General features: G+C 38.3%; 1 protein-coding gene and 1 long non-coding RNA gene across 9 annotated transcripts; both read left to right on the top strand.

The window, feature by feature from the left end:
• The first annotated feature begins 1,525 nt into the window (after window positions 1-1,525).
• LOC122309907 lies at window positions 1,526-27,461 on the top strand. Of its 8 annotated transcripts, none has more exons than XR_006242553.1 (12): window positions 1,528-1,972; window positions 2,125-2,168; window positions 4,213-4,293; window positions 13,440-13,547; window positions 15,475-15,566; window positions 15,957-16,031; window positions 16,106-16,175; window positions 16,773-16,874; window positions 25,636-25,744; window positions 25,963-26,025; window positions 26,828-27,028; window positions 27,155-27,461. XR_006242553.1 is itself a non-coding variant. In XM_043123678.1 (11 exons), exons 1-11 carry the CDS (start codon window positions 1,744-1,746, stop codon window positions 27,239-27,241), a joined length of 1,104 nt encoding a protein of 367 aa, XP_042979612.1. In that variant the 5' UTR covers window positions 1,528-1,743; the 3' UTR covers window positions 27,242-27,461. The 8 variants fall into 8 exon arrangements, 6 of the variants coding, with proteins under 6 accessions (XP_042979616.1, XP_042979612.1, XP_042979615.1 ...); XR_006242554.1 differs by having other exon boundaries at window positions 27,111-27,246; XM_043123678.1 differs by lacking the exon at window positions 26,828-27,028 and having other exon boundaries at window positions 27,111-27,461.
• Window positions 16,881-22,720, top strand: LOC122309909. The gene is made up of 2 exons (XR_006242556.1): window positions 16,881-22,166; window positions 22,274-22,720. It is a non-coding gene; the product is annotated as an uncharacterized LOC122309909 (long non-coding RNA).

Below are 27,461 nucleotides of genomic sequence, written 5' to 3'. Positions count from 1 at the left end.
AGTGCTCTGACTTGGTTGGAGAAGAACTAGTCCAGTGAGTTGATTTGGGCTACCAGATCAGTCGAATCCTTAGTCTTTTTTGGTTGTTCGAGGCCTGTGCTTGGGTCCAGTAAGGTCTGCTTGGCTGTAGCATCATCCTGGCCTAGTTCTGGACCCATCACACTAGGCATATCTCTTACTTCCTCCATTGGGTCAGAGGGTGGAGTGCCTTTCCTTATTGGCTCTGCCTCACTTTCCATTTCCAGCTTTGGTTTTAGCTCTGTCACAGACTTGATCTTCTGCACCTTTTCCTTGAAGGCTACTTTAGCCTCAGGGTCAACAGTTTCTGCTCTATCATTCTGACACCATTCCTTGTTGTCTGAATTACCTCTTATACCTTCATCCCTATCATCCCCTCCCTCTCGCCATGGCTGAGCTCCAGGTTGACCATTTGGTGTGTCCCATTCTCCATAGCATTTGAACTGCAGCTCACTCTCCCTAACTGCAGCTGCTCTCAACTAGGTCCCATATTGGAGTTGGCCACCCTCACTCAGGCCAATGGGACATGAGGCTTGGGAGTGTTTGATCACTCCACACTTGAAACATAAGGAGGAAAGCCTTTCATATTTAAATGGCACCCACATCTTCTTGCCATCCACTATGAGAAACATGCCTCTTTGCCATCCACTGTGAGAAACAGGCCTCTGAGGAGAGGTCTATTAATGTCTACTTCTACTCTAAACCTTAGGAATCTCCCCCATCCTATGCCTCTATCATTTGCATGAACTTTAAGCACCCTTCCAATGCTACTCCCAATTTGGTGACCAAAGTCTTGATTCATACAATCAAAAGGTAGGTTGAAAGCTTGGATCCAGAACTCTTCTTTATTGAAAAAGACTTCATTGATAGACATGGAACCATCGAAGACCTGAAGACATAGGAGCCATCTGTCAAAGGACCATGGTCTGCCATTAACCACTCGTAGCATTTCAATTTCTTTGTGGAACTCTATAAGGAACTTATTGAGGCCAACTTCTGACAACTGTAACCAGCTTTCACACTTCCAGACTTTTGTCATAGTGTTCTTAAAAGCTTCATTGTTTACTGTTTTATCTACCACAATCATCACCAGGAGGCAGAAATGGTTTTGTTTCCCTTCTTTTGCTTTGATGGATGGTGGAAGCACCACCCCCTCCCTTTCCTTATCAGTGAGACATAATCTCTCCCACTGTTTTGTTAGTTCCTCCTCCATTGTCACCTCTTCTAGCCAGCCAAGCACCAGCCCAAGAGACCTACTCTAGGTAGAGAGAAACCTCACCAAGGAGGATTGAATTCTCCTTGAGTTTTCCTTGATCTGCATACTTTACTTGACAGACAGAGAGACAACGAAACAACAGCAGCTGCTTTATAGCTTATACACAATTTTATATTAAATATATATATATATTTTAATTTTAATTCGAAAATATTGTCCCAACAACCAGACAAAATATATAAAATATTAATTATTTAATATAAAGTTGTAAATGGATTGCGATATGGTTGTCGTTATATCACTTTCCTTGCCTGTAGAAGAAATGTCCCGAAATATGGATAAGAAAGGAAAATGTCAGAAACTCGCTTGCACGACCCTGGGCACAGCCCAAGCTCGGCGGGCCCCGTAGCTGCGTCGCTGCCCCAACTGTCCTTTTCCGCAGCTAAGCGTACTTGCTATTTAACGGAAAATCTGGAGTGAGTCCGGAATAGGAGGAGGAGAACGTTGAAATGCCAATGGCTGTGAGACCGAGAAGCACAGGGATCCCACCTTGGTCTTCTTCGATGGTATCGTTATCATCGGTACCAGTTCGTATGTGGTTCAAGTTCAATACGAATTCATCAGCGAATAGAATTCCGTTTCTGAAAGCAATTCGAAGTTCTCAAGCTCAAGCATCAGCCTCCACTGTTTCTCGTAAACAGCGACGGCCTCAGAACGTAGACGGAGAGTTCTTTGTTGGTAAGAAAGGGAACAATTCCGTTTGAGGGAATTAGTGAATGTTCTGTTTGGTTTGCATGAATATTAACGTAATTTTTTTATAAGCTCTTTGCTGTTTATTATTTGGTTGCTAAATTATACGAGTTTTTTCCTTTTTCTGAATGCTTTTGCAGACCACACATGCATAGACTGCGATGCTTGTCGATGGATGGCTCCGGTAAGCCCTCAAAATTTTCCATTGATAGGTTGTGTGCCAAAACTTTCACTTATGGTTGTTGGTTCATTGGTTTTGTATTTCGTGCCGTGAGATAAATGAAGGTCAGTATAGAACTAGCTGGGTTCAAGGTCATAGGAGGCTTTTCTTACATGATTTACTGGCTACAACGGTTTTGACTCCAAGCTTAGTGGAACTTAATTTTGGACTTGGGCTAAAGGGCAGGGTTATTGTTACAAACCCAACCATTGATCCAAAAGGATACTAATCTGATTAAACTTTTAATTTTTAGGATCATAACATTCTACCACGATTCCGAATCTGACGTCCACGGCGGCCCACTCTGTTGACACTGACCTGGTGGTAATCATTTCCCTTTTGGAGCTTCACTCATCTCTCAGTATTCAATGACTTAACACTATAAACATACATAGTACCAAAGCATTTTAATCCAGCTTATAGGTCTCTGTGACTTGAACCCGTGACATGGTCGTTGCTCTGATACCAATTGTTAAAAACCCAACCATTGACCCAAAAGCCCTAGAATTGTTAGATGCTAATTTGTTAAACCTTTAACCTTCAAGATCATAACAGTTGTATCTCGGCATAATAGTCTTCTGACTCATCTAGATTGCCTTCTTAATCTTACCTGTAATTAGTACAATCTATGTTGGGCATAAACCACCGAGTTGTTCTAGAGCAATAGGTTAACCCAGAAACTACTAGTTTAGGTTACGATCAGAGCATCGTATGTGAACGCTAGAGGATATATATTTCCAGAAATCTGTTTTTGACATGGATCAAAATTTTAAGTTTGGTAGCAAATGCTTGCTACACAACAAGCCGTGCCTTCAATTCCTGGTTCCTCACTCCTGTGATCTTGTATTTTGTGTCCTGATTTCCTCCTGCCAAGAAGCTATTGGATGAGGTATTGCTTCGAGGGGTTCCTGATGCACAATAGTCGGGACAACTGGATATTATGTTTGAGTGCAATAACATTTCCCGAACATTTTCAAAACATTTACCTATCAAAAGAAAAATATATTTATCAAACATTTTGCTTAAAAAAGTGCATTTCAAGTTTAAGACAAGAATAAAAAAATAAAAATAAAAAATTTGTTTTGGCCTCCTAATTTTGAGGCATTATGGCTTTGGCCCTTGGGGTTAACCTTGTTAGCAAAGAAGGAATCCATAAAAACTTGGATTAGATGCCTTGATAAGAAATACTACCCTTGAAACATATTGAGGAATTTGATAAAATAGAGGTTCATAAGCAGTTAATTTTTGTAGTTGGATAAACTAGTAAGGATATGAGGGAATGAAAGACCAAGGAAAGAAAGAGAATTGCACCAAAATGCTGGTGGTTGTTTGTTGTTGCAAGTGAACACAACAAAAAGAGTCGAAAAGAAAAATAATCAAGCAATTTATATATAGAAATTTCCTACTCAGTTTACAATTTTTGCTTTGTTATTATCCAATAGTCACAACATGATCCACAAGAAAGGTGTCTAGACTCAAAACCATGGCTGGTCCACCTTGGGACATGTCCTCTTGTTATCATTTAGTTTTGGTACCAGAGTCACCAGTGTCTAAAGATGCTTACTAAATTCCTGTGGCTGAAGATGATGGGAAGAATTTAAGGTTTTTAACAGATTTTTAACAACTGACATGGAACATCTTGTTTATCCATTCTCCTGATAACCATAACGGAACAGTCAGAACCTTTATGCTGCATATATTTGCACACACTTTTTATAATCCTGTAAGTTCCTTAGTAATCTCTTTTTTTACTGTCTCGTTCATTCTCTTATTCATGATGGACCTTCTTTATTAATAGAGTTTATGATAATTGATAAATAAGGATGTATGCTTCTAATAATGGCCTTGTCTCCATACTTTGCTTGTATCTCTCACTAGTTCTTAGTTGTAACTTGGCATGATCTTTGTATACCTCTAGTGTACTCAGGCTATGCCTTTTTCATTAATAAAATTTACTTTTACCTATCAAAAAAAAAAATAATGGCCTTGAATTTCCTGATCTTCACAGCAAACTTTCACACGAGTTGATGAACAGTCCGCAGTTCTTAAACAACCAACATGTGAAGAGGAACGACTAAAAGCTCTACAGGTTCTTATCTCAATTTTTTCAGTTTTCCAATGCCTTTCTTCCTGTTAGCATGCTATTTGGCGCTTTTTTCTTGTAAATATTTGAGATTTGAAACCTATTGGTGAGAAGTAAGGGTTTCATGGAAAATTTGCTTTAAATAGAGTATTTTTTTAAGGGAAAATACACAAATTTAAAGCTTTGCTATTTTTTTTAAGTAATAAAAAAAATTTATTGACAAGTAAATAGGCATAGCCTAAGTACATAGGAAGTATACAAGATAAAAAAACATATAAATACAAGCTAGGAGCTAGAATATGTCAATTTTGGTCCGAATACCCTTTCCATAGGGTTTGCTTTCATTATATAAAAATATTTACACAATTACTGCCAAATTTCCAGCGCCTAAATCTTCTATACAAGGTTAGTATTTACAAAGTAATTGACAGTTATGTATTAGCTAGCTAGAAAGGAAAGTATTACTAAATTACAATAATTATGCCCAAATTCTATCTACATAACATCCCCCCTCAAATTTATGCTTGGAGATCTAAAAGCATCAATTTGTCAATCAAGAATTAATGTCGATGTCAAGGAAGAGATTTAGTGAAGATGTTAGCCATTTGAAGTGTAGTGGAAATGTGGGGAAGAGTAATCACATGCTTGTCAAAAGCTTCACGGATGGAATGATAATCAACTTCAATGTGTTCATACGCTCATGGAAAATAGGATTAGTGACTATTTGAATAACATTGGTATTGTCAGCATGGAGAGGAGTGGGATGACGCTGAGGAAATCCAAGTTCACCTAATAACCCATGAAACCACGTGATCTCAGAGCAAGTGGAAGATATAGCACGATATTTAGACTCGGTGGAAGACTTGGAAACGTGGTCCTGTTTCTTACTCTTCCAAGAAATAAGTACATTGCCTAAGAACATGCACCACCATAGCAAATCGACGAGTATCCGCATAACCAGCCCAATCAACATCACTATACCCTACCAACTGTAGAGAAAACTCCTGAGGAAAGAATATCCCTCGATTAGAGGTGCCCTTCAGATAGCGGATAGCGGCTAAATGAAGATATCTGGGAGCATGCATAAATTGACTAACTTGCTGCACAACAAAAGAAATATCAGGGCGAGTAATTGTCAAGTAGTTGAAACTCCCAACAAGCTGCCGATACAAGGATGGATTTGATAGAAGCTCGCCTTCCTTCGGATAAAGCATAAGACTTGCCTCCAAGGGAGTAAGAATAGAGTTACCCAATTGGAGACCAGCCAATGAAATCACTTCCTGCGTATATTTGTGCTTGTGTAACAACGTACCTGTCGGAGTAAGCTGCACCTCAAGGCCAAGAAAGTATTGCAGAGGACCAAGATCTTTCATGTGAAAAGAGGCCTTAAGGTGCTTTTGTAATTGCTTAACTAACTCAGTATTAGATCCAGTAATCACAATGTCATCAACATATACCAGAAGCAATACAATTCCTATAGAAGTCTTGCGAAGAAAGAGAGAGGAATCAAACTATGCACGCGGAGCCTGTTTCAGTCCATATAAGGATCGGTGTAGCCGACAAACCTCTGAGGAAGGTATAACAAACATGCCGAGAGGTGGAGACATATAGATTTCTTCCTTCAAATCCCCATGTAGAAAAGCATTCTTCCCATCCATCTACCTGAGAGACCACCTCTGCAACGCAGCAAGTGCCAATATAGTCCGCGTAGTAGTCATTTTGGCAATAAGTGCAAAGGTCTCTTCATAATCAATACCATACTCTTGCCGGTTCCCAAGAGCCATGTGACGTGCCTTATATCCAGTGAGCCATCAGATCGAAACTGGACTAAGTACACCCATTTACAACCAATAGGTTTGACACCAGTTGGACAAGTCATAAGATCCGAAGTGTGATTATCTTGAAGAGTTTGGATTTCTTTTTGCATGGCCTGCTGCCAACATACTTGGGTGGCTGCCTGGGTATAAGAATGAGGAACAGAAACAATGTCGAGAGTGGCAGTAAGTGAGTTATGAGGAAAACCATACCTATCCGTTAGATGTGTAACCCAGGTGGAGCGTCGGGGTATAGGAACCGCAAAATCAGATGACTGATCAGTGGCTGGAGGGGGCGTTGAAGAAGGGGGAAGACGTCGATGATACACCACACCTGGTTTAAATCGCTCAATAGAAGAAGACACATCATCAAAAGCGGGAAGAAGAGTAATAGGAGTATCAGAAATAACCTGAGACTAAAAGAAATATTGATTTTTGAAGAAAATCACATTCCGGGAGGTTCGGAATTTGTTTGCATGGGCATTATAACAAACAAATCTTTTTTGAGTAGGACTATATCCCATAAAGGCACACGTGACAGACTAGGCAGCAAGCTTGTGATGCTCAACATGTAGCAGATGAACAAAACAAACACACCCAAAAGGATGAAAAGATTGATATTTAGGAGATATGCCAAATAATCAAAAATAAGGAGAATCATAATTTAGAGTGGCAGTAGGCAAACGATTGATCAAATAGACAACAGTAGATAAAGCTTCTACCTAGAACTTAGAAGGAACAGAAGAATCAATCAATAAAGTACGAACAACATCTAAGAGATAACGATTCTTACACTCAGTGACTCAATTTTGTTGAGGGGTATAAGGATAAGAACGCTGGGAAATAATCCTCTTTTGTTGAAGAAAAGTCTGAAAAGAATGAGACATGCACTCCTCCCCTTGTGTCGGAGTGTAAAGTTTTGATACAAGTATTGAACTGTTTCTCGACAAGCGCAATAAATTTTTGAAAGACAGAAAACACGTCAACTTCAGAGCGGAGAAAATAGATACTGACCATGAGAAATAACAGGACTCACACCCCAAACATTAGTATGCATAAGCTCTAAGCAATTAGAAGCACTACTACCATGTGCAGAAAAAGGTAAAGTTTTACTTTTAGCCAGACAAAAAGTAGCACAATCAAAAGAGACAGGAGAAAAAGAAAAGGAATCTTTATTGCCCAAAAAACCATGTTTCATAAGATGAGCCAAGACAACAGAATTAGGATGACCAAATTTCTTATGCCAGACTTCATTATTATTGGCAGTAGCCGTACAAGCAAGAGAAAGAACACGAGAAATAGAAAACTGTAAAGGAAATAAACGTCCCACTTTAGGCCCCTTCGCGATCACTATCCCTGACACCTGATCCTGCACAAGACAACCATCACGAGAAAAATGAACATCACAGTTATTATCTACCAATTGTCCAATAGAAATCAAATTGGTAAACAATCCAGGAGAGACAAAAACATTGCGAAATGAAGAACCCAAATTACCAACAACAGTAATAGGAAGAGTACTACCATCAACAATCTGAATATTTTGCATGGCACTATACTTACGAGCACTATGGAGACCCATCATATTACCAGTCATATGATTAAAAGCACCTGAATCAACAATCTAAGAAGTTGAGTTAGTATCCGTACCTTGTAGGCATAAGGCCGTAGAAGCGGACACAATCATTTGTTGGACCATTGCTAGGGTGAGAATAGATGAATCAGAGCTTATAGTTGGTGGCGCTGAAGAAGAAGAATAGGCCTGAATAGCAGCTTGAAAAGCTTGGGATTGGTGATTTTGAGGCTGCACTCGACAGTCCTTGATCATATGGCCCTCTTTCTTGTAGTAGTTACAAACTTTCTTAGGACAGTTGTGAGCAATATGACCAAACTCCTTGCAACTGAAACACTGCAACTTGTTCCTCCCTCTCCCTTGTGCTGCATATGCTACATTCACAGTCTTAGAAAATACCTTCTCAGAAGTCATACCCATCTGAGTGGATAACCGCTGTTCTTCACGCAATAAATCGCCCAAACAAATATCCAAAGAAGGAACCGGATTACGGTTCAATAAACCGGCTCGAATAGGCTCAAATTCAGGTCGAAACTTCACCAAAAATTGATCGCGTTGACTCTCAGCATGAACTGCGTGAAGAGCCGCTAGTGCCGCCGGGGGAAACTTAGCATGAACAATGGCAGAATATTCGCTTCAAAGATTAATAAAAACAAAATAAAACTGTTCAATAGTCAAATTACCTTGTCTGAAATGACTAATTTCCAACTCCAATTGGAACGTCAGAGCATTGTGATCTTGATTATAAATACGGTGCAAGTAGTCCCACATAGCCTGAGCCGTAGTAAACAGCAAAGGTTTGTCACAAGATGGGGTTCAAGCATCCCCAATAGCCAAGAGACCACCTTAGCATCCTTGACCTCCCATTGAGCAAAAATTCTCTTTCATCAGTGGGAATTTTAACAGAACTATCAATATGATTTGATAATTCTTTCCCTTTCAAGAACATTTTGAATTGAAACACCCACATAGGAAAATTCTTTCCAGTAAATTGAACAATAGAATTTTCAATAGACATGATGAAAACCACTCAAAAAATTAAGCCCAAGCTGTTACAAGCAAATAAGCAGTAAATCCAACCCAAAAACAGATCCAAGTCAAGATAATAAGAGGCCCAAAACACTCAAACCAGTGGAGAGAAAGCCCAAACAGAAACAGATATCTAATGGCCCACTCGAAATCTAAGACCATACACAAAATGACCCACTCGAAAAGAGTAAGCCCACGGCAAGAAGAGAAGACCCAGAATGTGTGATACCTGTCCAGCACTTGTGAAAGCACCAGGAGCACCGACAGAGAGGGCCAACTACAACACAGCCACCCAGAGACGTCGCTGACAGCCACAGAAGATGCCGACAGCCCACAGCCACTCACAAACAATGCCGACTGTCACTCAGCCACTCGCAGAAAACTCTTAACACGTAGTCACGCAGTCACCCGCAACACTGGACTGAAATCCCAAAACCAAAACCCACGAAGAGAGGCACCACAGAAGGTGCCGACCCACCAAGAACACGAGGGAAACTTGCAGAACAGACGGGGAAAAAAAATTCTCCTGTCGGCAGCAAGAATCACACGGCAATGATTTAGACCACAACGACGAATATCAGAGTAGGGGCTCTTGATACCGTGTCAATTTTGGTCTGAATACCCTTTCCATAGGGTTTGCTTTCATTATATAAGAATATTTACACAATTACTGCCAGATTTCCAGCACCTAAATCTTCTATACAAGGTAAGTATTTACAAGGTAATTGACAGTTATGTATCAGCTAGCTAGAAAGGAAAGTATTACTAAATTACAATAATTATGCCCAAATTCTATGTATGTAATAGAATATGCTAAAAGCAAATCATGAATACTGTCTCCATTCAAAACAAGAGCCTTCACCCAAAAACACAAAGTACTTAAGAAAAACTCTCGAAGTTCTCCCATCGAATGTTCTCCATCTTCAAAGCACCGCCCATTTCTTTCTAATTATAAACACCACATTAAACATAAAAGGGATTGTAACACCCCAATGGAAGGCCCAAACTATTTGGCCTATATTGCAAAAGGACTAGTTAATGATACAATTGGAGCCCCATTAGAATATTATAAAGAGCAAGAACTTCTTCTTCCCAAGCAATGTGGGATCCCATACACCATCCACTATATTGGGTATTACAATCTCCCCTCCTTAAATTCTCAATGTTCTCGTTGGGCCAGTCCATCATAAGTGGCACTGTTCAAGTCCCAGGTTGAGATAGGCTTTGATACCCTTGTAATGCCCCAATGGAAGATCCAAACCACTTGGCCTATACTCCAAAAAAATTAGTCAATGATACAATTGGAGCCCTATTGGAACATTATAAACAGCAAAAACTTTTCCTTTCTAAGCAATGTAGGATCTCATATACCACATACCCTTATTCTTATCATATGGAGTATCATAGGGATCATCCTCCAAACACCAACAATATGATGCCTCCCCTTAAAACCTAGCCAACAAGCTAAGAGATCCACCACCCACTTAGGCATCACCCAAGCAATACTTGTCTTACAAAAAATCTCATCCTAAAAAATCTTAGCCACCTCGCAATGAAGAAATAACTGGTCAACATATTCATCATCTTTCTTACATATGAAGCACCAATCCACAATAATAAGTCCACACTTTCAAATTATCCACGGTCAAAATCTTTCCAAGGGACGCTAACCCGTAGAAGAATACAACCCTGCTAGGCACCTTAGATCTCCAAATACACTTCCAAGGAAATTTACTAACACAATGACCAGTCAATGCCTTATAAAAGGAGCTAACCAAGAATCTGAAATTTCCAGCGTGAATCCACAGCAAACTATCCTCCCTTCCTTGAACAATCTTCATATCATATAACCTTCCAAAAAAATCAGAAACGACATTCACTTCTCAATCATGCACATCGCTAATAAAATTAACATTCCATTGAGGAGTGCTGTGTAAAAGAAAATAACTGAAGCTTATTGATCTCTTGCAATCCTAAAGAGGGAAGGAAAAGCATTCTTAACAGCTGTATCCCCGCACCAAGTATCATGTCAAAAACGAATCCTTGTTCCCCACCCACCTTGAATTTAATATGACTGACAAATTCCCCCAACCAATCCGAATAGACTTCCACAAACCCACTCCATACAGTCCTCTAACTTCATTAGAACACCAACTCCCCCAAACCCTCCCATATTTAACATCAATAATATTGCTCCATAATGCATCCCCCTCAAGATGATATTGCATAACCATTACCCAAGAAGGGTTTTGTTGAAAAGCCTCAAATTTCAAACCCCCAATCCTCCACAAGAAATTGGTGAACAAACCTTGTTCTTGCTTACCAAATGAAACTTTCTTTCCTCTCAAATATTGCCCCACAGAAAATTCCAAAAAATCCTCTTAATTCTACTAGCCACCCTTGCAGGCAATGGAAAAAGAGAGAGGAAATACGTTGGAAGATATGACAATATACTCCTAATCAATGTAATTCTTCCCCCTTTAGACAAATAAATCATTTTCCAACTAGTCAGCCTTCTCTCAATCTTCTCAATCACACCATCCCGTATCATCAAAGATTTGTGAGGAGCTCCCAAGGGAAGACCAAGATATCTCATAGGTAACGTTGAGACCTTGCAACCCAAGATATTAGTCAAATCTGAAATACCCAAAACAGAATCCATAGGAACCATTTCTGACTTAGATAATTTAACTCTTAAGACCTGAAACAACTTCAAAACATAACAAGAGGGCTCTCAAAGAACGAAGATGATCCTGATTAGTCTCTTTGAAAATTAAAGTATCATCAGCGAAAAGAAGATGTGAGACTTCTATGCTACCCCGAGAATCATCTCCCACAAAAAATTCTGACACACTGCCATTTACTGTCGCTTCAATAATTAAATCTGCTATAAACTTTCTTCTTGGGTGTTCCGAAAATTGATCAGCTAGTAAAACTAAAATACTGAGTGTCTGGAGTGCAATTTCAATAAAATTAAAATAGAAATTGGGATATAGTAAAACTTGACTACCAAGAGAAACCAAACAGCAATCATTTTTGTTACCAGATCTGGAATACATAATGCTGAAATGGTATAGGAGGATCTGACCCATAGAATAAGCAGCGTGGATGAAATGAAGTTCTAATTAAGCTTAATTGTGTCGAGTTGAGTAGTTGTAGACGAGTTCATAATGACTTGGAAACTGTATGCATCAGCTTTTTGAAGAACAATGGATAAATGCAAAATGGTGTCTTACCTTTTTTATTTTTCTTCTCATTCATTACAAATGGATGTTTGGAGACATCTAGAGATGGTCTTTTGTGATGTGGAAGTTCAAACAAATAGTATGGTCATTTGGAGGGGATAAGGATGATCAATGGGGAAAGGGATTTAAAATGGTTGGAAGCCTTGAGATGGAAGCCATTTCACGGGGAAGAAGGAATAAAGAGTTCTCTAGCACTGCCTGGCAAAGAAAAAATGCGTAATATCATTCTTTGATATGCACATATTATTATCTTTGAAATTCACATGTATACCTCCAGTGTACCTGGAATATGCTTATTAATAAAATTTCTTATTATTTATAAAAAAAAACATATTATTATCTTCGAATGCAAGGAAGGTGGGGGTGGGGGTTCATCAGATACTGGATTGGAATTATGGTTATATGTTGCTTTCATGATAGGAGGTTCAAGTCAGCATTTGGTTGAGTGCGGAGGAAGAGTATCCTTTTTTACCCATTTATCTTCCTGTAAATGTTCAAGTGCTTTTGGTTTTAAAATGAATTCCTGATTCAAGTGGTGTCGTGTCCACGCGATGCAGGATCTTTAAGAGGTTAGCACCATTGTCTGGTTGCCCTAAGAAATCCTGGTTGAGATTTGATGTACAGGGGTTTAGTGTTAATTAGGTATAAAAAGACATTGATGTTGGTGGCTCCAGAGCTCTTTTCTTATTTTTGACAGATTACATAAACGCCTTGAGATATGTTATTCACAATCCTTTTCCTATAGAGACTAGGGATCTTTGATTAAAAAGAAAATGAACCATCAAAACCCGTAGAAGCTGCTAGAACATAAATAGAAAAGCATACATAAAATAAGATTCATGCGTATATCTCATTTTAGCAAATCTGGAAAAATACATACCACTTTACTCTTACATTAGTAACACTAAAGTAAAACTGAACCAGCATTAACTCAACCTTCATAAAGGGTTGTCACTTCTACTCAACTTGTGGAAGTACCCACTGTTTTCTGTCTGTTAAGCCTTACAGCTGTGCGACTTCCTAGAGAACAAGAAAAATAACTTTGATTCAGATTAGAGTAGCTAACAAAGTCCTAAGAGAGCTCTCCATCATCCAAACCATGCAAATTCAGGCCCAAACATTAGATTCAGATTTTCTTTTCCTCTTGTAGCTCTTCAAAGGGGACCACGGTGATTTTTCAATCTCGTGATGGATTACTCCCCCTTCATCTTCTACTGATAGCAATTTATTTACTCATTGATTTGTTTGTTTGTTTTTTTTTTTTTTTTCAATCAACAGAGACTTTTTTTTGGCTTTAAGCTTCTTGAGCTAGATTATAAGTCATTAGTATGCTGTTGGTTTGGATGACGATATGATCAGTTACTTTAAATGAAAAGAAAGAACATCTGGGTATACGAAGTTCTTTTTCTTTTTGTAAGGGATTTAGAATTCAGTTTCTTCCATAATAGCAGCACTAAACCTAACCGTACGTCTGAAATTGGCTACTTTCAGGCATTGATTTCATGTCCAACAAGCTCAATCCGTACAGAGAAACCTCCTTCCGATATTCTACATGTGCAGAAAACATTTCCGCTTCCAATAGATGAGCAGAGTGTTCCAGTAATTACATTTTTGTTTACCATTGCTTTTTTTATTTTAGGTTATTAGCTCACAGCATTTATGTGTTAAAGAGTAGGCATTCTAGAAAGTATCAAGTCTTTCCATTGTTTGTTTTTATAATAGAAACTGATATGTGTCTTTCTTTTATTGTTTCGGGCTTTGCCTAATTCTTTGATTAATAAAGTTTTGTTTACCTATCAAAATAATAATAATAATAATAATAATAATAATAGAAACTGATATGCATCTCATGTGCATATGTGCAAAATGCATGTTTCTAGCCCATAGGCCTTGTATTGGTGGTACATGCTAGGGCGGTGCTGGGGCTGGGGCTGGGGCCTCTGGGTAGGTCTCATATTTGATTTGTAACAACCATATGAATTGAAAATATGATAGTTTTTCTTTTCATGAACACAATATGCTAGCATGAGATAAGTTTGGCGATTGCCAAAATACAAAAAGGCCTACTGAAGACACTACATTTGGTTTCCATTTTGCAAGATATGTGAAAAGTTGTAAGGACAGGTGCACACCAAATGTGCACCGCAAATATGCACACTAGTGCAAGTGAGTTTTTTTTGTTTTTCTTTTCTTTTTCTAAGCATTTTTTAAACATCATTAACCATTAAGAAAAAAATTAAAACAAATATAAATTCAATAATAGTCACTTTCTTACCCATTAAGAAAAATAAAAAATAAAAATAAAAATATATGAGTGAGCACATTTGGTGGGCATATTTGGGAGTCATACTATCATTTTCCAAGTTGTAAACTATAGGTGTAGTGTCATTTCATTTTGAAATTATGAACTGCTAGATTAAAAATTTATTGGTGGCTGAGATTCCTACATTTGACTATTTGAGGCATTGGACTCGTAAAATATCACAATTAAGAAGAAGATGATCAATGGACTCCCCACTTATCTTTTGTGTACAACACCAATCTATCATGAGAGCATGTCTCTTTCTTAAATTATCTGCTGTGTGAATCTTCCCAAGGGTGACTGTTCAAGCAAAAACCGTCCAATGGTGGTTCTCATGGAACCATTTTCTGCCAAATGCTCTTCCATAGAAATGGATTGTTGACATGAGGACTGATAATGTTATAGAAGAACAGGCATTGACTTGTCCTCTCTTTGACAGAGCCCAACAAATCTTGTCTTCACCTCCTCTTCTCATTGCAGTGCGATATGATAGATTAAAAAACTTACTGAAAGCATCAATCTCCCAATCTTGTACCGCTCTAAAGGCTTCTTTCATTAGCTATATTCAAGAAGTGTGTTGATGTTTTGGGGGTTATTTGGTACTAGCATTTAAAAATGTTTTGGAGGTGCTTTTTACTGTAGCTTTTGACATTAGTATGTTTTGGGAGACGTTTTTGGTAGAGAATTGTTTTATAAAAAGCAACTTTGGAAACAAATAGATGAATAAGGGGAGGCGGGCAGGGTATCTACCCTTATGGAAGCTGTGTTGAGGGGGGATATTTGGACCCATACTTCTAATGTTTTAAACAACTTATATGTTTGGCTATTATTTTCTGGGAAATTGTTTTCAAGAACGAGTCAAATTTTCTTGCAAATACTTACTGAACAATACTTGTTGTTCAGAGGGATCATGCAACCTAAAACATCCTCCAAATGCCTCAGATCACCAATGTTTTCTTTGTTTTCGGTAGTACTAATTGGTTTGTTTTCACAGAGTTGAGACAAGTCTTTCACACCAGGAACTTGGTGGGGAACCTTTCAGGGAACTGTTTTCTCATGCTAAATTCGCTGGTTTAAGACATAAACTATCATTACCTTGATTAAATGATATTTTTATCCTTCATCTGCTTTATATTTCTTCTTTTGTAATTTTTTCTGTTTCTTTCCTGCTATTGCAAATCCGTATGCCGTTTCAAACTTTGAGAGCTTGTCTAATGTTTCTAGGGTGTTTATCACTGTGGTTATCATTCTCCGAAATCACATGGGGCAGCTTCTTATTTGATTGTTCATCCTGAAGGAAATATACTTATAGACAGGTATGTTATCATTTTGCAGATAAGTGAGATAATCTAATCATAAGATTACTTCTTACAGAAACAAATCAGAATTTTTTATCTATGGGGTAAGAATTATATGTATGTAATGTGTTTGTGGGTGGCTGGCTGTATAAATATAGCGAAATTACTGTTTTCACCTACAAACTACCACCCTCCTTTCACATTGCACCCCAAACTACGTATGAATTTTGAATTTGCATCCTAAACTGCCTATATTTTTCAATTTGCAGTGTCGGTTAAGATTAGACCATTAACAGGTGGTAGTTTCCGGGAAAGAAGTGTTATTTCCCCTATATACATGTATATGTAACATTAGTCATATTAGGTGGTAACTTATTGTGGTTGAGTCTCTGTTTTGTTGTTCTGCAGCCCAAGATTCACGGAGAGACTTGCAAGTAATATTGAGAAGCTGGGTGGGGCACGTTACATGTTTATGACCCACGAGTACTAACTCAACACAAGTGTAAACTTTATATAAAGTGTTTCCAAATGATATCGATATATCTTATGGTGCACAGGGATGACATAGCAGATCATGAGAGGTGGTCAAAGCGACTGAAGTGTGATAGAATTCTGCATTCTCTAGAGGTGCTTTTCACTTCTTAACCCGTTGATCTTTCCTTTTCATTTATTTATGACTTTTTTCTGCCTTCAGGAAGTAAGTTATAGTGATTCACAAAGATGCTTATATTAAAAAAACATCCAGACAAGATCAAGGATTTTGGGCTATCAATATTATGCTTTTTTTCCCCTTTTCCCACTTTGGAATGACTTGAGTCTAGGAGCAACCCTAACCACACAGAGCATTAGGAATTTGGAATAGAAATGGGTGCAAATATCACAGAATAAAAGTGGGACAAAAATGTACCTTTAAAGCAGCCATAGGCTAATTGAGTACATAAATCAATAATACTGATTGTCAATTGGTCTACAGTACTTATTGAACATTTGAATTTTAGGATGCTTGGTAATCATGCTAGAAAAGTTAGAGGAAGTCTTGCTACTGATCCGTTTTCTTCATAAAACAATCGCAATTTATCACTAGATTATCATGTATAGTGACGCTCTTGTATATGTCGTGTGTACTTGGACTCTTCCCTATTCTAATTATCAATAAAATTATTGTTTATAGACAAAAAAAAAAAAGTGCGACTTAACTTACCATTTATATCCTGATCTTGCCAGGTTGATGATTCTACTGCAAATGTAGAGATAAAGCTAGAGGGGAGTGGCCCCTGGAGCCTTTTCGAGGACATCCAACTCATACACACTCCAGGCCACACAGAAGTAGGTGTCTGGATCTATTCTATGTTTTATTTGATAAGTAATATGTTAATAAGCTTTACTTGTATAAAAAAAGCAATATGTTAATAAGCTGAGAATGGTTGCAACTGGAAGTAAAGAGAAACACCTAGAAAGAGAACAGAAGCTTCAATTCCATCACTCACTTAAAAGCTTTAAATATTGTCCCCAGTTCCTGAGCAACATCACAATGAAAAAGTAAATTGTCGGAAATTTGCATATCCAACACCAATCAACTATAATTAAATTGTGCTTCTGAAATTATCCATACATTGAATCTTTCCCTAAAGTATGTTTAATGCAAGGTTCCTCTAGATTTTTCTCTCTCCATACAACCAAAACTTAAATGAGGAAAAGTGACATTTTTTCTCTCCGATAATGCTTGGTGGTTTGTAACGAGGTTACAGTTGAGGGTTGTGTTTGTTAGGTGTGACTGTGTGATAGAACATGGTTCTCAAAACATTCAGTGATAGAATCTAAACTTTTTTCATTATCAAAGGATGAATGCCTCTTGCTAATAACCGAGAGAAGCTGGAAGGTGGTGAATGAGCTGAGGATGAGGGTGTCCACGCTGCAGTGGTTTGCTAAGTCATTGGAGGGCTGTCTAAAGGGGGAAAAAAAGGACTTGTACACCACAGTGAGGGAAGGAAATCACAGCTTCATAGCGCATCGATGTTCAAATGCTCATGGTTGTTACTTGGCATTAGTGGAATATAGAGGTGGCAGCAGCATAGTTTTATTTTCATACCTAAAGAGATAGAGGGTAACAGATGGAGGAGGATGGAGGAGGCACTGCGGGAGTTTGCAAATGAAGGGAGCGGCTTATGTCATAATAGAGGAGGGGCATATATGAGGCTGTTGGTGGCGACGCCTCAGTTGCAAATATGTTCATACAGGGAGGCTCTAGTACCATTAAGGAAGTTGCTACAACCTTGTGAGTGGAATAGGGTTGGCAACAACGGTGCTATGGCAGCTCAGAGAGGAGCCTCTACAAGACCAGGTAATGAGTATGGGACCAACAAAGCTCCTCTTACCATAGGTACAGTCAGTGCTCAGTGGAAAGGTGGAGGTGGCAGGCCTGCTGTTGGTCTTGCAAAGGAAAGCATACACTGCTGTTGGACGTCAGGCTTCAATTAAAGGCACTCCAGGAGAAGGTTGACTTCTTCGTATAGTTGTGCTAAGGAAATAAACGACTCGAGCCTAGGCTTGGAGTTTAATGGTAGAAGGGCATGGCTTGGTGTGGACCTAGACTCGGTGACAAGTTGGTCAGCTCAAAGTGGGCCTAGGCTCATGGGTAATTGGACCCAATTTTGCAGATGGGCAAACATTAAGGAGACAAGTGGGCCACTCTTTGGGGCCTTAGCCCATGGGGCATAGCCTAGGCAAGGCGAGGCTCGGGACCCAACCCTTGTGGAGAATCAAAGAGTGCTCTAGGCCCCTGCAAGAGTCTAGCAACCTTGCTGGCAAAGGTTCTATTTGTTTTGTGACCGGCCGAGGAATCCTCAACAGTGGCCCAGAAGGCGACGCCAATGGTGGGGCAGGCGACGACAAATGTCTTTGAAAAAGTCTCAAATGTTTCCTCACCATCGAGGGTCGTTTTTCTAGCACACCATAGCCAATCAATGCCGAGGAGTAGCAAAGATGGTGGGGAGGCGACAACAGCTGTCTCTTTAATGCAAACATTTCCTCACCACCGAGGGTCGGATTCCCTGCACATCACAGTTAGATGACGCCAGAAATCTACCCAATAGTTAGACGTGGCCCGACAAGTAGTAGGGATGTGGTTGCTTTGGACTATCCAATGGTATCCCCTTCGGTGAAGGCTGTATGGTAGGTGGACGTGGCCAGAGACCTACCCAGTGCGAGATTTGCCTACGATGCCAATGTTGGGCCCTCACAGATGCTAATTTTGATGCAGGCTTTCCTTGAATGGGATTGTGGTAATATATTTGTGGAGGAGGATATGGGGATGGCATTGGATTCATAGTGAGCAACTAGGGACGAGATCGACATGGTCAGGGACCCATACCTCTAAACTGTATGTTACCAAGTTAGTTTAGAGCTTTTGATTGGGTTATACATAAGGTGAAGGAAATTCAACACTGTGTAGGGATGGAATGTGAGGGTTTTGAGGAACAATTCATGGCTTTGCTTGCCACCATTGAAGTTGGTCATGCTCAGATCAAGAAATTAGGATCTAAAAAACAGAAGGAACTAAAGAGACTAACATGGTCTCTTAACTATGAGGGCAGCTCAAGTCAAGAAAGATCCAAAGGGAAGGGTTTAGCAACTTCTTTAGGAAGCTCAAAATTGTTTCTTGGAATGTCCAAGGGCTCAACGAGGCCAATAATCGTCTTCGGATAAAAAATTTACTTCACAAGTAGAAGACAGACATTGTGTGCTTACAAGAAACAAAGCTGAAATGTATTCCAAGAAGGGTGGTGGAGAAAATGGAGGAATTCATAAGGGAATACACAGTTTCATGTTCTTTTAAGAATGTGGAAGACAACTTTTTGTGGGCTTTTGATGGTGTTTATGGGCCAAACTTGGACAACAATAGAGGACTATTATGGGAAGAAATAGCAAGAGTTCATAGTTGGTGGGAACTACCTTGGCGTATAGGTGGTGAGTTTAATGTTATAAGATTCCCAAGTGAACGTTAACGAGAAAGTAGGTTGCAGCCAGCAATGATGGAATTCTCGAAGTTTATTGTCGAGTTGAGTTTGGTGGGTATTCCCCTCATGGGTGGAGCATTGACTTCATCGTGTTGGAGGGCATGGTTGTAATTAGTGTAACTTGTGAGGGTATAATTGTCAATTGTATGTAATATATATATTCTTGAACATCAATGAATAATAAACAAGTATTCTCTCTATGTTCGACTACATGGTATCAGAATGTTGAGTAGTCGGTTGGTGGTGGTTGTGTGACAGCGTTAGTGGTGTAGTGGTTCAGCTAGTGGGGGTTAGTGGTGCAGAGTTGGTTTGTGGTGGTTAGTGCAATGGTTCGGCTGTCGGATCCGAGTTCCCCGTTGTTGTCTGTGCACTCCAGTGGTTTTCGGTGTGGTCTTCGATGCTGGGCACTAGAGTCGAGCTCGCCATCATTCTCTATGCATCCTGGTGAGTTTCCCTTAATCATTGGCTGCCGGAAGGGCTGTTTGTCACTGGCAACGGCTAAGTCTCGGAGTGTTTGGTTGCAGGTCTAAGCTATCCAATCCTCAAGTGCGAATGCCCCCAACTTGGAGTAAGAGCTTATTCCTATCTAGAATAACACCTATTTGGTAACGAGAATACGGTAAACCCAGCTTCACTAATCCTTATTTAGGATAACCTAATCCGTGTTTAAGGTTAGTTAGAAGCTGATACCAGTAATACCCAGTTTAGACCCAATACAACCCTATACAGGCTGGTTTTGACCCAATACAAGCTGATTCTGATCGATACAGAGCCAAAATTTGGTTACTCAGGTCGATTTTTCGGGTACTTAAGCTGGGTTTCTATTTGCCAGATTGTGTTTCTCGGTCTTTCATCCATATTTCATATTTTGTGTGGATTTTCTGTCTCCAAGTTGAATTGTGATATTTTATTTGCATCCATAGCAATTAAATGTGAGTCATTGTCTCTTGCACCAAACTTTAATATGCCTATGACTTTGGTGAAGTTGAATGGAAAGAACTATATGCTGTGGTCAAAATCTATTAAAATGTTTTTGAAAGGCAAGGGTGTTTGTACCCACTTGGTTGATCCAATGCTCGACTCAATTAGTTCTACATTTGCTCAATGAGAACAAGAAGATGTTCAAATTTTGTCCTTGATGTTGACCAATATTGAGCCTATCATTTGCGCTAGTTTGATACATTTTGACACTACTCGAGGTGTGGAGGCATCTCAAATAGATATATTCTGGTGATGGAAACATAACCCGTAGTTATGAGTTGTGTAAGGAATTCTTTGGTTTGAACATGGTACTTTGGGCTTGGAAGAGTATTATTCTCAAGTGATGAGCATATGTGAACTCAATGTATCAACCTATCTCATCTGATGTTTCACGCATGCAACAACAACGTGAAGCAATGTATCAACCTATCTCATCTGATGTTTCACCCATGCAACAACAACGTGAAGAGTTCAATGTTGTTTGGTTTCTTACAGGCTTAAAACCTGAATATGAGGCTTTGGTTGAAGATGAAGATGCACATACCTAGCATGGGTTTTATACATGCAGTTTGGGCCTTGAGTTTGGCCATGTTTTACCAGGTTTCTCCTTGGGTCCTAATAACCAAAGGGGTGGCCCATTTAATAGATCCAACTAAATTCTAAGTCTTGCCAATAATTTGATGTGCTAAGCTGCTTAACAATCCTAACGGGCCGATCTTACATTCTAAATTGAGCTCAACTCATTTAATAATACTTTTTGGACTATTAAATAATTCTTGGGCCTAATACCAATTAAATATAGGTCCACTTGGTCTATAAATATTAAATGGATTTAACTCAATTATTGAGACCAATAAGAATTCCATAATCAATCATAATAAATGCCCATGGCCTATTCCAAATTACCCGATAAATCTCAATTGGGCTTCTATAAATATTGGCCCATTAATACCATCTAAAATCATCCACTAAACCTTAATAAAATTTTGGACCTATAGGCCTATTTAAAATCCATAATCAACCTCAGCAAATTCTAGCTCATGGGCTTCTTCAAAAAATTTATTTAACTTAATGTAGGCCCAATAAAATTATCCCTAATAATATTGGATTGGGTCATAACATAGTGTAACATACGAACCTAGAATTTAGACTAATTCAGTTAGAAATTATTTAGTTATGTTATTATTTTATTTATTCTTTTTATTAATTACTTATTTATCTTTCTTCAGATGCTTATAATTATTTATTTGTTAAATAAGATAATAAACCAGATTAAGTAAAGTTTTAAAGAGGTTTCCTTTATCTTGTATTCCTTGTTTTTATCGGATAGAATTCAAATTGTTTTCAAAAAGATTCTGAGATCAGAACAACACTTAAATTAGATCCTATCTAAACTCCTTCTGAAGACCACGTAAATAAGAAACCCTTTCTCCATAAAACCCCACATTATACTCAAAACTCTTCACATACAAAGATAGGCAGAAAAACTCACACCAGCCCAACGTAACAGCTCCTACAAACCTGGAAAACCACTTTCACAGCCAACCAAGGCAACCAACTCGCCGGAAACAGCCACAGAAAGTGCCGACCAGCCCAATCCCGTCGAACCCACTCCCTTCCGGTAAGCCCACGCCGGAATCTTCTTTCTCTCTCCCTCTATTCTTTGTTTCGGTTTAACAGATTTTCTCTCTCTTTTTCTCCCTTGGTTCGCACCACCATTCCGAGAAGGCCAATGGTGTTGCCGGTCACTTCCAGCCATCCCAGAGCTGTCATCGCCTCAGCTTCCTCTTGGTAAAGCATCGCACAGCCACTTGATTTTCTTTTTCTTTCTTTGGTTACAATGATACGCGTGAGCCATTCCCGTAAGCTCCTCCTGGACTCTTTTATTTGCTTTACTTTAGACTTTCCCAATAGCCCCTCAAATAAACTCTTATATTACCTTTATGCCCTTTAAAGCCCCCGTAATCATCTTTTGAAGAACCTTTGGTTAAAATTACAATCCTGCCATTAAGTGCCTATGCCTTATTTATGTTCCTATACGTGGGCTGCCCCTCACTTAGGCCTTGGGCCTCCTTTTTTTTCTTAAGTGGTTGCTTTCATATTATTTTAAATTAGGGCTTGATTTTACTACATTTCAGCAATTGTTTTAGTGATTTTATTGGACTGATTATATTTTCAGAAAAAAAAAAAAAAAAAAAAAAAAAAACATCACCTTTACATAAACCTTATCTACTTAAATAAATATATTAGTCTTAGAACCTTTTTATAGAAAATATTTAAGGTCTTTTAAGGATACCTTTAAAGTATTCTATTATATTGTTTCAGCTTATTATCATAGTTCATATTCCAATTAACCTTTAACTAGTTTTTATAAAATTATTAAGTTATGTGTTTGCACAAAATATTAAGTATCATGATATGAGTTTTGGAATAATATGAGCTTATGTAATCTTTATTTGAATATCTATTAAATTGTCTCTATGTTAATATTTTAAGTAATTAGATTGCTACGACACATTTCTAGAAAGTTTAGTAACGTCTAGTGCCTCGTATAGGTCACGAGCTACGACGTGAGATTTCGGAATCAGCGCTAAGAGGTAAATAATATGATCATATAAATGTATGCGTAATGTAAATTTTATAATTGGGTATGATAATAAGATATGGTTTTAATGGTTATCTATGTTGCGCTAAGAGCCAAGTCAAGGTTAGATCGCTTTCACGAACTTCTATGAATTACGATGATTTACATGAAAGTAAGCCTATATATATGTTATGCTATTATGGATTGTTGATTGATGGATTGAATGTTACTAAAATCACATGGAAGCCATGATATGATCATATAATAATTTAAGATAGGTATTTTATGAATTAAAATAGCCAGATCATGCATGCTTCATTCATGTAGTACTTAGACCATGTATGCCATGTATTGTTCATGCAATAACTTAAGTCAAGCATGCCATGTAATAAATAGCCAGATCATGTATTATGCCACGTTCATGTAGTTCTGAGATCATGCATGCCATGAAATGTCATAAAATGATTAAATCATGTTAGGACATGTCATGCTATGCTATACCATGTACAAGAATATATCATGTTATGCCATGCCATGTACAAGAATATGCCATGCTAGAAAAGTCTATGAAGTCCAAGAAAATTATAATGCATTAAGAAAGATAAACATTTTAAGGTAACACAGACCCAAGCGTGTTTACCACAGTTATGTTAAGACGGTACCACGGACTCAAGCGTGGTTACCACAAGTTAAGTGAAACACGGACTCAAGCGTGTTTCACTCAATGTCATGCAAGTTAAGTGAACATGGACCCAAGCATGTTTCACTTCATGTCAAGCAAGATAAGTGAAACACGAACCCAAGCGTGTTTCACTCCATGTCAAGCAAGATAAAGTGAAACACGGACTCAAGCGTGTTTCACTCCATGTCAAGCAAGATAAGTGAAACACGCTCGTGTTTCACTTCATGCTATGCAAGTTAAGTGAAACACGGACTCAAGCGTGTTTCACTACATGACAAGTTATGTGGTGCCATGGACTCAAGCGTGGTTCACCATAAAATAAATATAATTCAAGATAAACAAGTTACTCATGCATTCACACTTCATGTTTGCCATGATTATGAATGTTTCCGCTCATGTTAATCCATGAATGTTATACGAAAGTTATGATAAGGCTTTACAAAAATCAAATTTATGCTAGATAGTATTTTACGATATGATGTATTATTTATTGAGTATTCGATTCATTGTTATTGTTTGTCTTTTTGTTTTCTTCTATGTTGATTGCCACAAATGGTGATTATGATGATGCAAAGCTGGATGGCCAGGAGTAGTTTTAGTATAAAGACTTAGAGATGAATAAGTGTCATTTACACAAGGATTAAGTTTCTTTTGTGTCATTTCAATAACTAGTCTTGTTTAAGACTAGCTCATGTTTGCTTTATTCAGTTTCAAGTTTCAAGACTATTTATATCCCTTTCAATTAAGTTTTTTTTTTCAATAAATGAGGTATTTCAGAGTAATGAATCTCTTTACTGGGCATTTTATCATGTTTGTTAGTAACGTCTCTATCCTACGGGAACGGGGTGTTACACATAGGGCGTCTTTAAGCAACACCATTTTGTTCCTTCTCTTTGGTGCGAGATGGGTTTTGGTCTAAATGGGCTGGTCATGACAGATAGACTGCACACCAAATGATCCAGAAATAAATGGACTAATTTTAGAAGAAATCCCTAATTCTTGTTAGACGGTAGACCCAGTGGGTACAAAAATGTAGAGAGATAATTGGGGAACGTATTGGTGGAACAACATGAAACGAGAAAAAGCAAGAGCAATGTTTGACAAAACAATAGTTTCTCCCTGGACCACATTCATCTTGGTTATAATCTGTAGAAACAAAATTAACGTTATCTTCCCCCAAACCTGAACATTCTTTGTTTAGAGACCCAAAAACACCCACTAGACTAGGACCCATATTTTCTTATGCTTAAAGATCAAAATGACCATAAATTCGAGAAACCATTCTCCTCGTTCACTTTTGAAAGGCATTGGTGCCCGTAGGTTTTTTTTTTGAAGGAATGATTTCAGTTCCTCCAATGCATACATATGATTGATCATCACCATCCTGAGAGCTCAGATCTGACAAATGCTGAAAATCATTTTCATGCAAACAATCGAAATTCTTTGTCCACCCAGTGCGCGCTAAACACTTACACCTAACCCAGTACGGCAATTATCAGAATTACTAAACCCTAATTTAGGATATCTGGATCTGTTGTTTATTCATCTATGTTTGACATTTCCATGGATCTGACCTTGCCTACTCTTGTAAAACTTATAGATTCTAGCAATCAGTATTGCCTCAAATCATATTCACACAATTTTGGCTTACTCCCATTGACATGGTGAGTGATGGCCTTTTCAATATATTCTAGACAGATTGGAGTCTTCCTTGTATTGTCTTTGTATAGACAATCATCACACAACTGTAAGCTTTTAATAATGAAGGTGCATTAACAAACACTCAACTGGTCTCATTCTTTTATCTGTCATGTGATGACACAGGGATCAGTCTGCTTGTTTTATACGTCCCTCGATATTTTGTTCACTGGGGATCATCTGTTTATGACCGAATCTGGGCTGGACTTTTCAGAGAAGTTCAACTTTTATTCAGGTAGGAGTGAAAGATACTTTCACAAGAATAAAGTAGATATTCACTGGATAGGCCCAAATTGTTGCAGTGATCTACCATTTGGTGTGGTGTATTGGCCTTGGAGATTGTCATCTTAGCTGAGTATAATTATCGATTGCTCTCTTCCTAACCTTCTAATGAAATTGTTCTGCAATGATGACAACGTATTCATTTTCATTTTAATTGTTGATTTTCTACAGTTCCCATACAATTGAACAATGTTCGGTTTCTGTTAGACTTGGACTTCAGGTGGTTGCTACCTGGTTAGTATTTCTTGTCATTTGTGCAAATACGCCATTTTCAAGTGTATACTAAGGATGTCTATACAGTCCTAATCACCACGCCAAATGGTCCCAACCATTTGATCAAAAACTTATCTTAAAGTAAGATACAATTAAATAAAACTTGTTTGTTAGCACATTTTCCATTTATTTATTTATTCTTTTACTTTCTGTTGTGTGGTGAGGGCCTTGATTTTTGGGTCGCAACCTCACCTTGAAGCACTGTGCAATGAGTATGTCCCAGTCCAACATATCAAACATTGTGGCTTGTTATCACATTTCTGAGTAATTTCCATAGACATCAAAGTTTGCATGATAGTTGCTTGCCTACCACTCTTTAGTTATGAAGAGAGTATGGTGTAAAAATGACTTAATCTTAGACCACCATTTTGGGCAGTCCACATTCATAATGGCATTCTCCCCAAAGATGGATACACCGAAATGTGGAAAAAAAAAAAGTCAAAATAGGCAAAACCATAAAGCTAAAACAATCGAATTTATTCATTTATAATTGGTAAGGCCTTCTTCCACCGCAGAGTTCTTCAAATAATTTAGGCCAATTCAACCAGCTTTAGAACATCTGCGTCTAGTTGACCAAGGGTGTTGGAATATTTGAGTAGTCCTTGGGCTTATTCAATCTCTCCCCCTCCATTTTTGGATCAAATTAGTTCACCATAATATATTTCTGTATTATCTTTGCTTTTTGTTCCTTATCGTTATTTGCTTTGTATTTTATATTTTATTTATTTTTCTATCCTATCTATATATTTGACACCCAGAGCAGGGTATTCAAAATGGCCAGTTGAACCATTGAACCAAGAATTTGGGTGTTGCACTGGCCCCAGTGCCCGGCTAAATGGCTCAATGGCTTAGTATATATGTATGATAAAATGGCTTGGTATCAAAGATTTTTATATCAGTGCTGCTGCTCGAGTTGTATGCACACTTTCTGACTTTACTGGCGAAGCAGATAACCATTTGAAAGGTCTTCTCGTTTTCATTTATCAATAATTACTGAACTGGGTTTGCCTGTCGTCATGTACTTATTTGATTGTTTGATCACACTGATGCCACTTTTGATGGTCGATCTAAGAGATTGAATCGATTGCAGCTCATGGAAGGAGACTTGAGTTCAAAGATTACCAGGAGAAAAATTCAATTCTGGAAGCCTTCCTGCAGAAGAAGTGCAGTAATATAATGGTGTACGCATAACGCACTTCATAAGTTTCAAATCCGTTTGGTTGTATATGGTGGATTGTATACTGTAATCTTATTGTCTATTCGCCCAAAACCTCACTGGGATAAGAACTGGATATGATTTTGGTTATGGCCACGATAGCTGAAGAGAATTCGAAGGTATAAAAACCTGCCATGTATGTATGTAATTTATGTGTAATATATGTGTGTAATTTATGTGT

This window comes from Carya illinoinensis, chromosome 5 (assembly GCF_018687715.1).
Source record: "Carya illinoinensis cultivar Pawnee chromosome 5, C.illinoinensisPawnee_v1, whole genome shotgun sequence".
Lineage (NCBI taxonomy): Eukaryota > Viridiplantae > Streptophyta > Magnoliopsida > Fagales > Juglandaceae > Carya > Carya illinoinensis.
This window is presented reverse-complemented; position numbering and strand designations above follow the sequence as displayed.

Bases quoted from the DNA above. Each gene is read 5' to 3' on its own strand.
- LOC122309907 (XM_043123678.1), top strand. From the start codon at position 1,744: ATGCCAATGGCTGTGAGACCGAGAAGCACAGGGATCCCACCTTGGTCT. The intron at 16,176-16,772 runs GTGCTTTTCACT...TGATCTTGCCAG, and splicing joins GAATTCTGCATTCTCTAGAG to GTTGATGATTCTACTGCAAA. The intron at 25,745-25,962 runs GTAGGAGTGAAA...GATTTTCTACAG, and splicing joins GAAGTTCAACTTTTATTCAG to TTCCCATACAATTGAACAAT.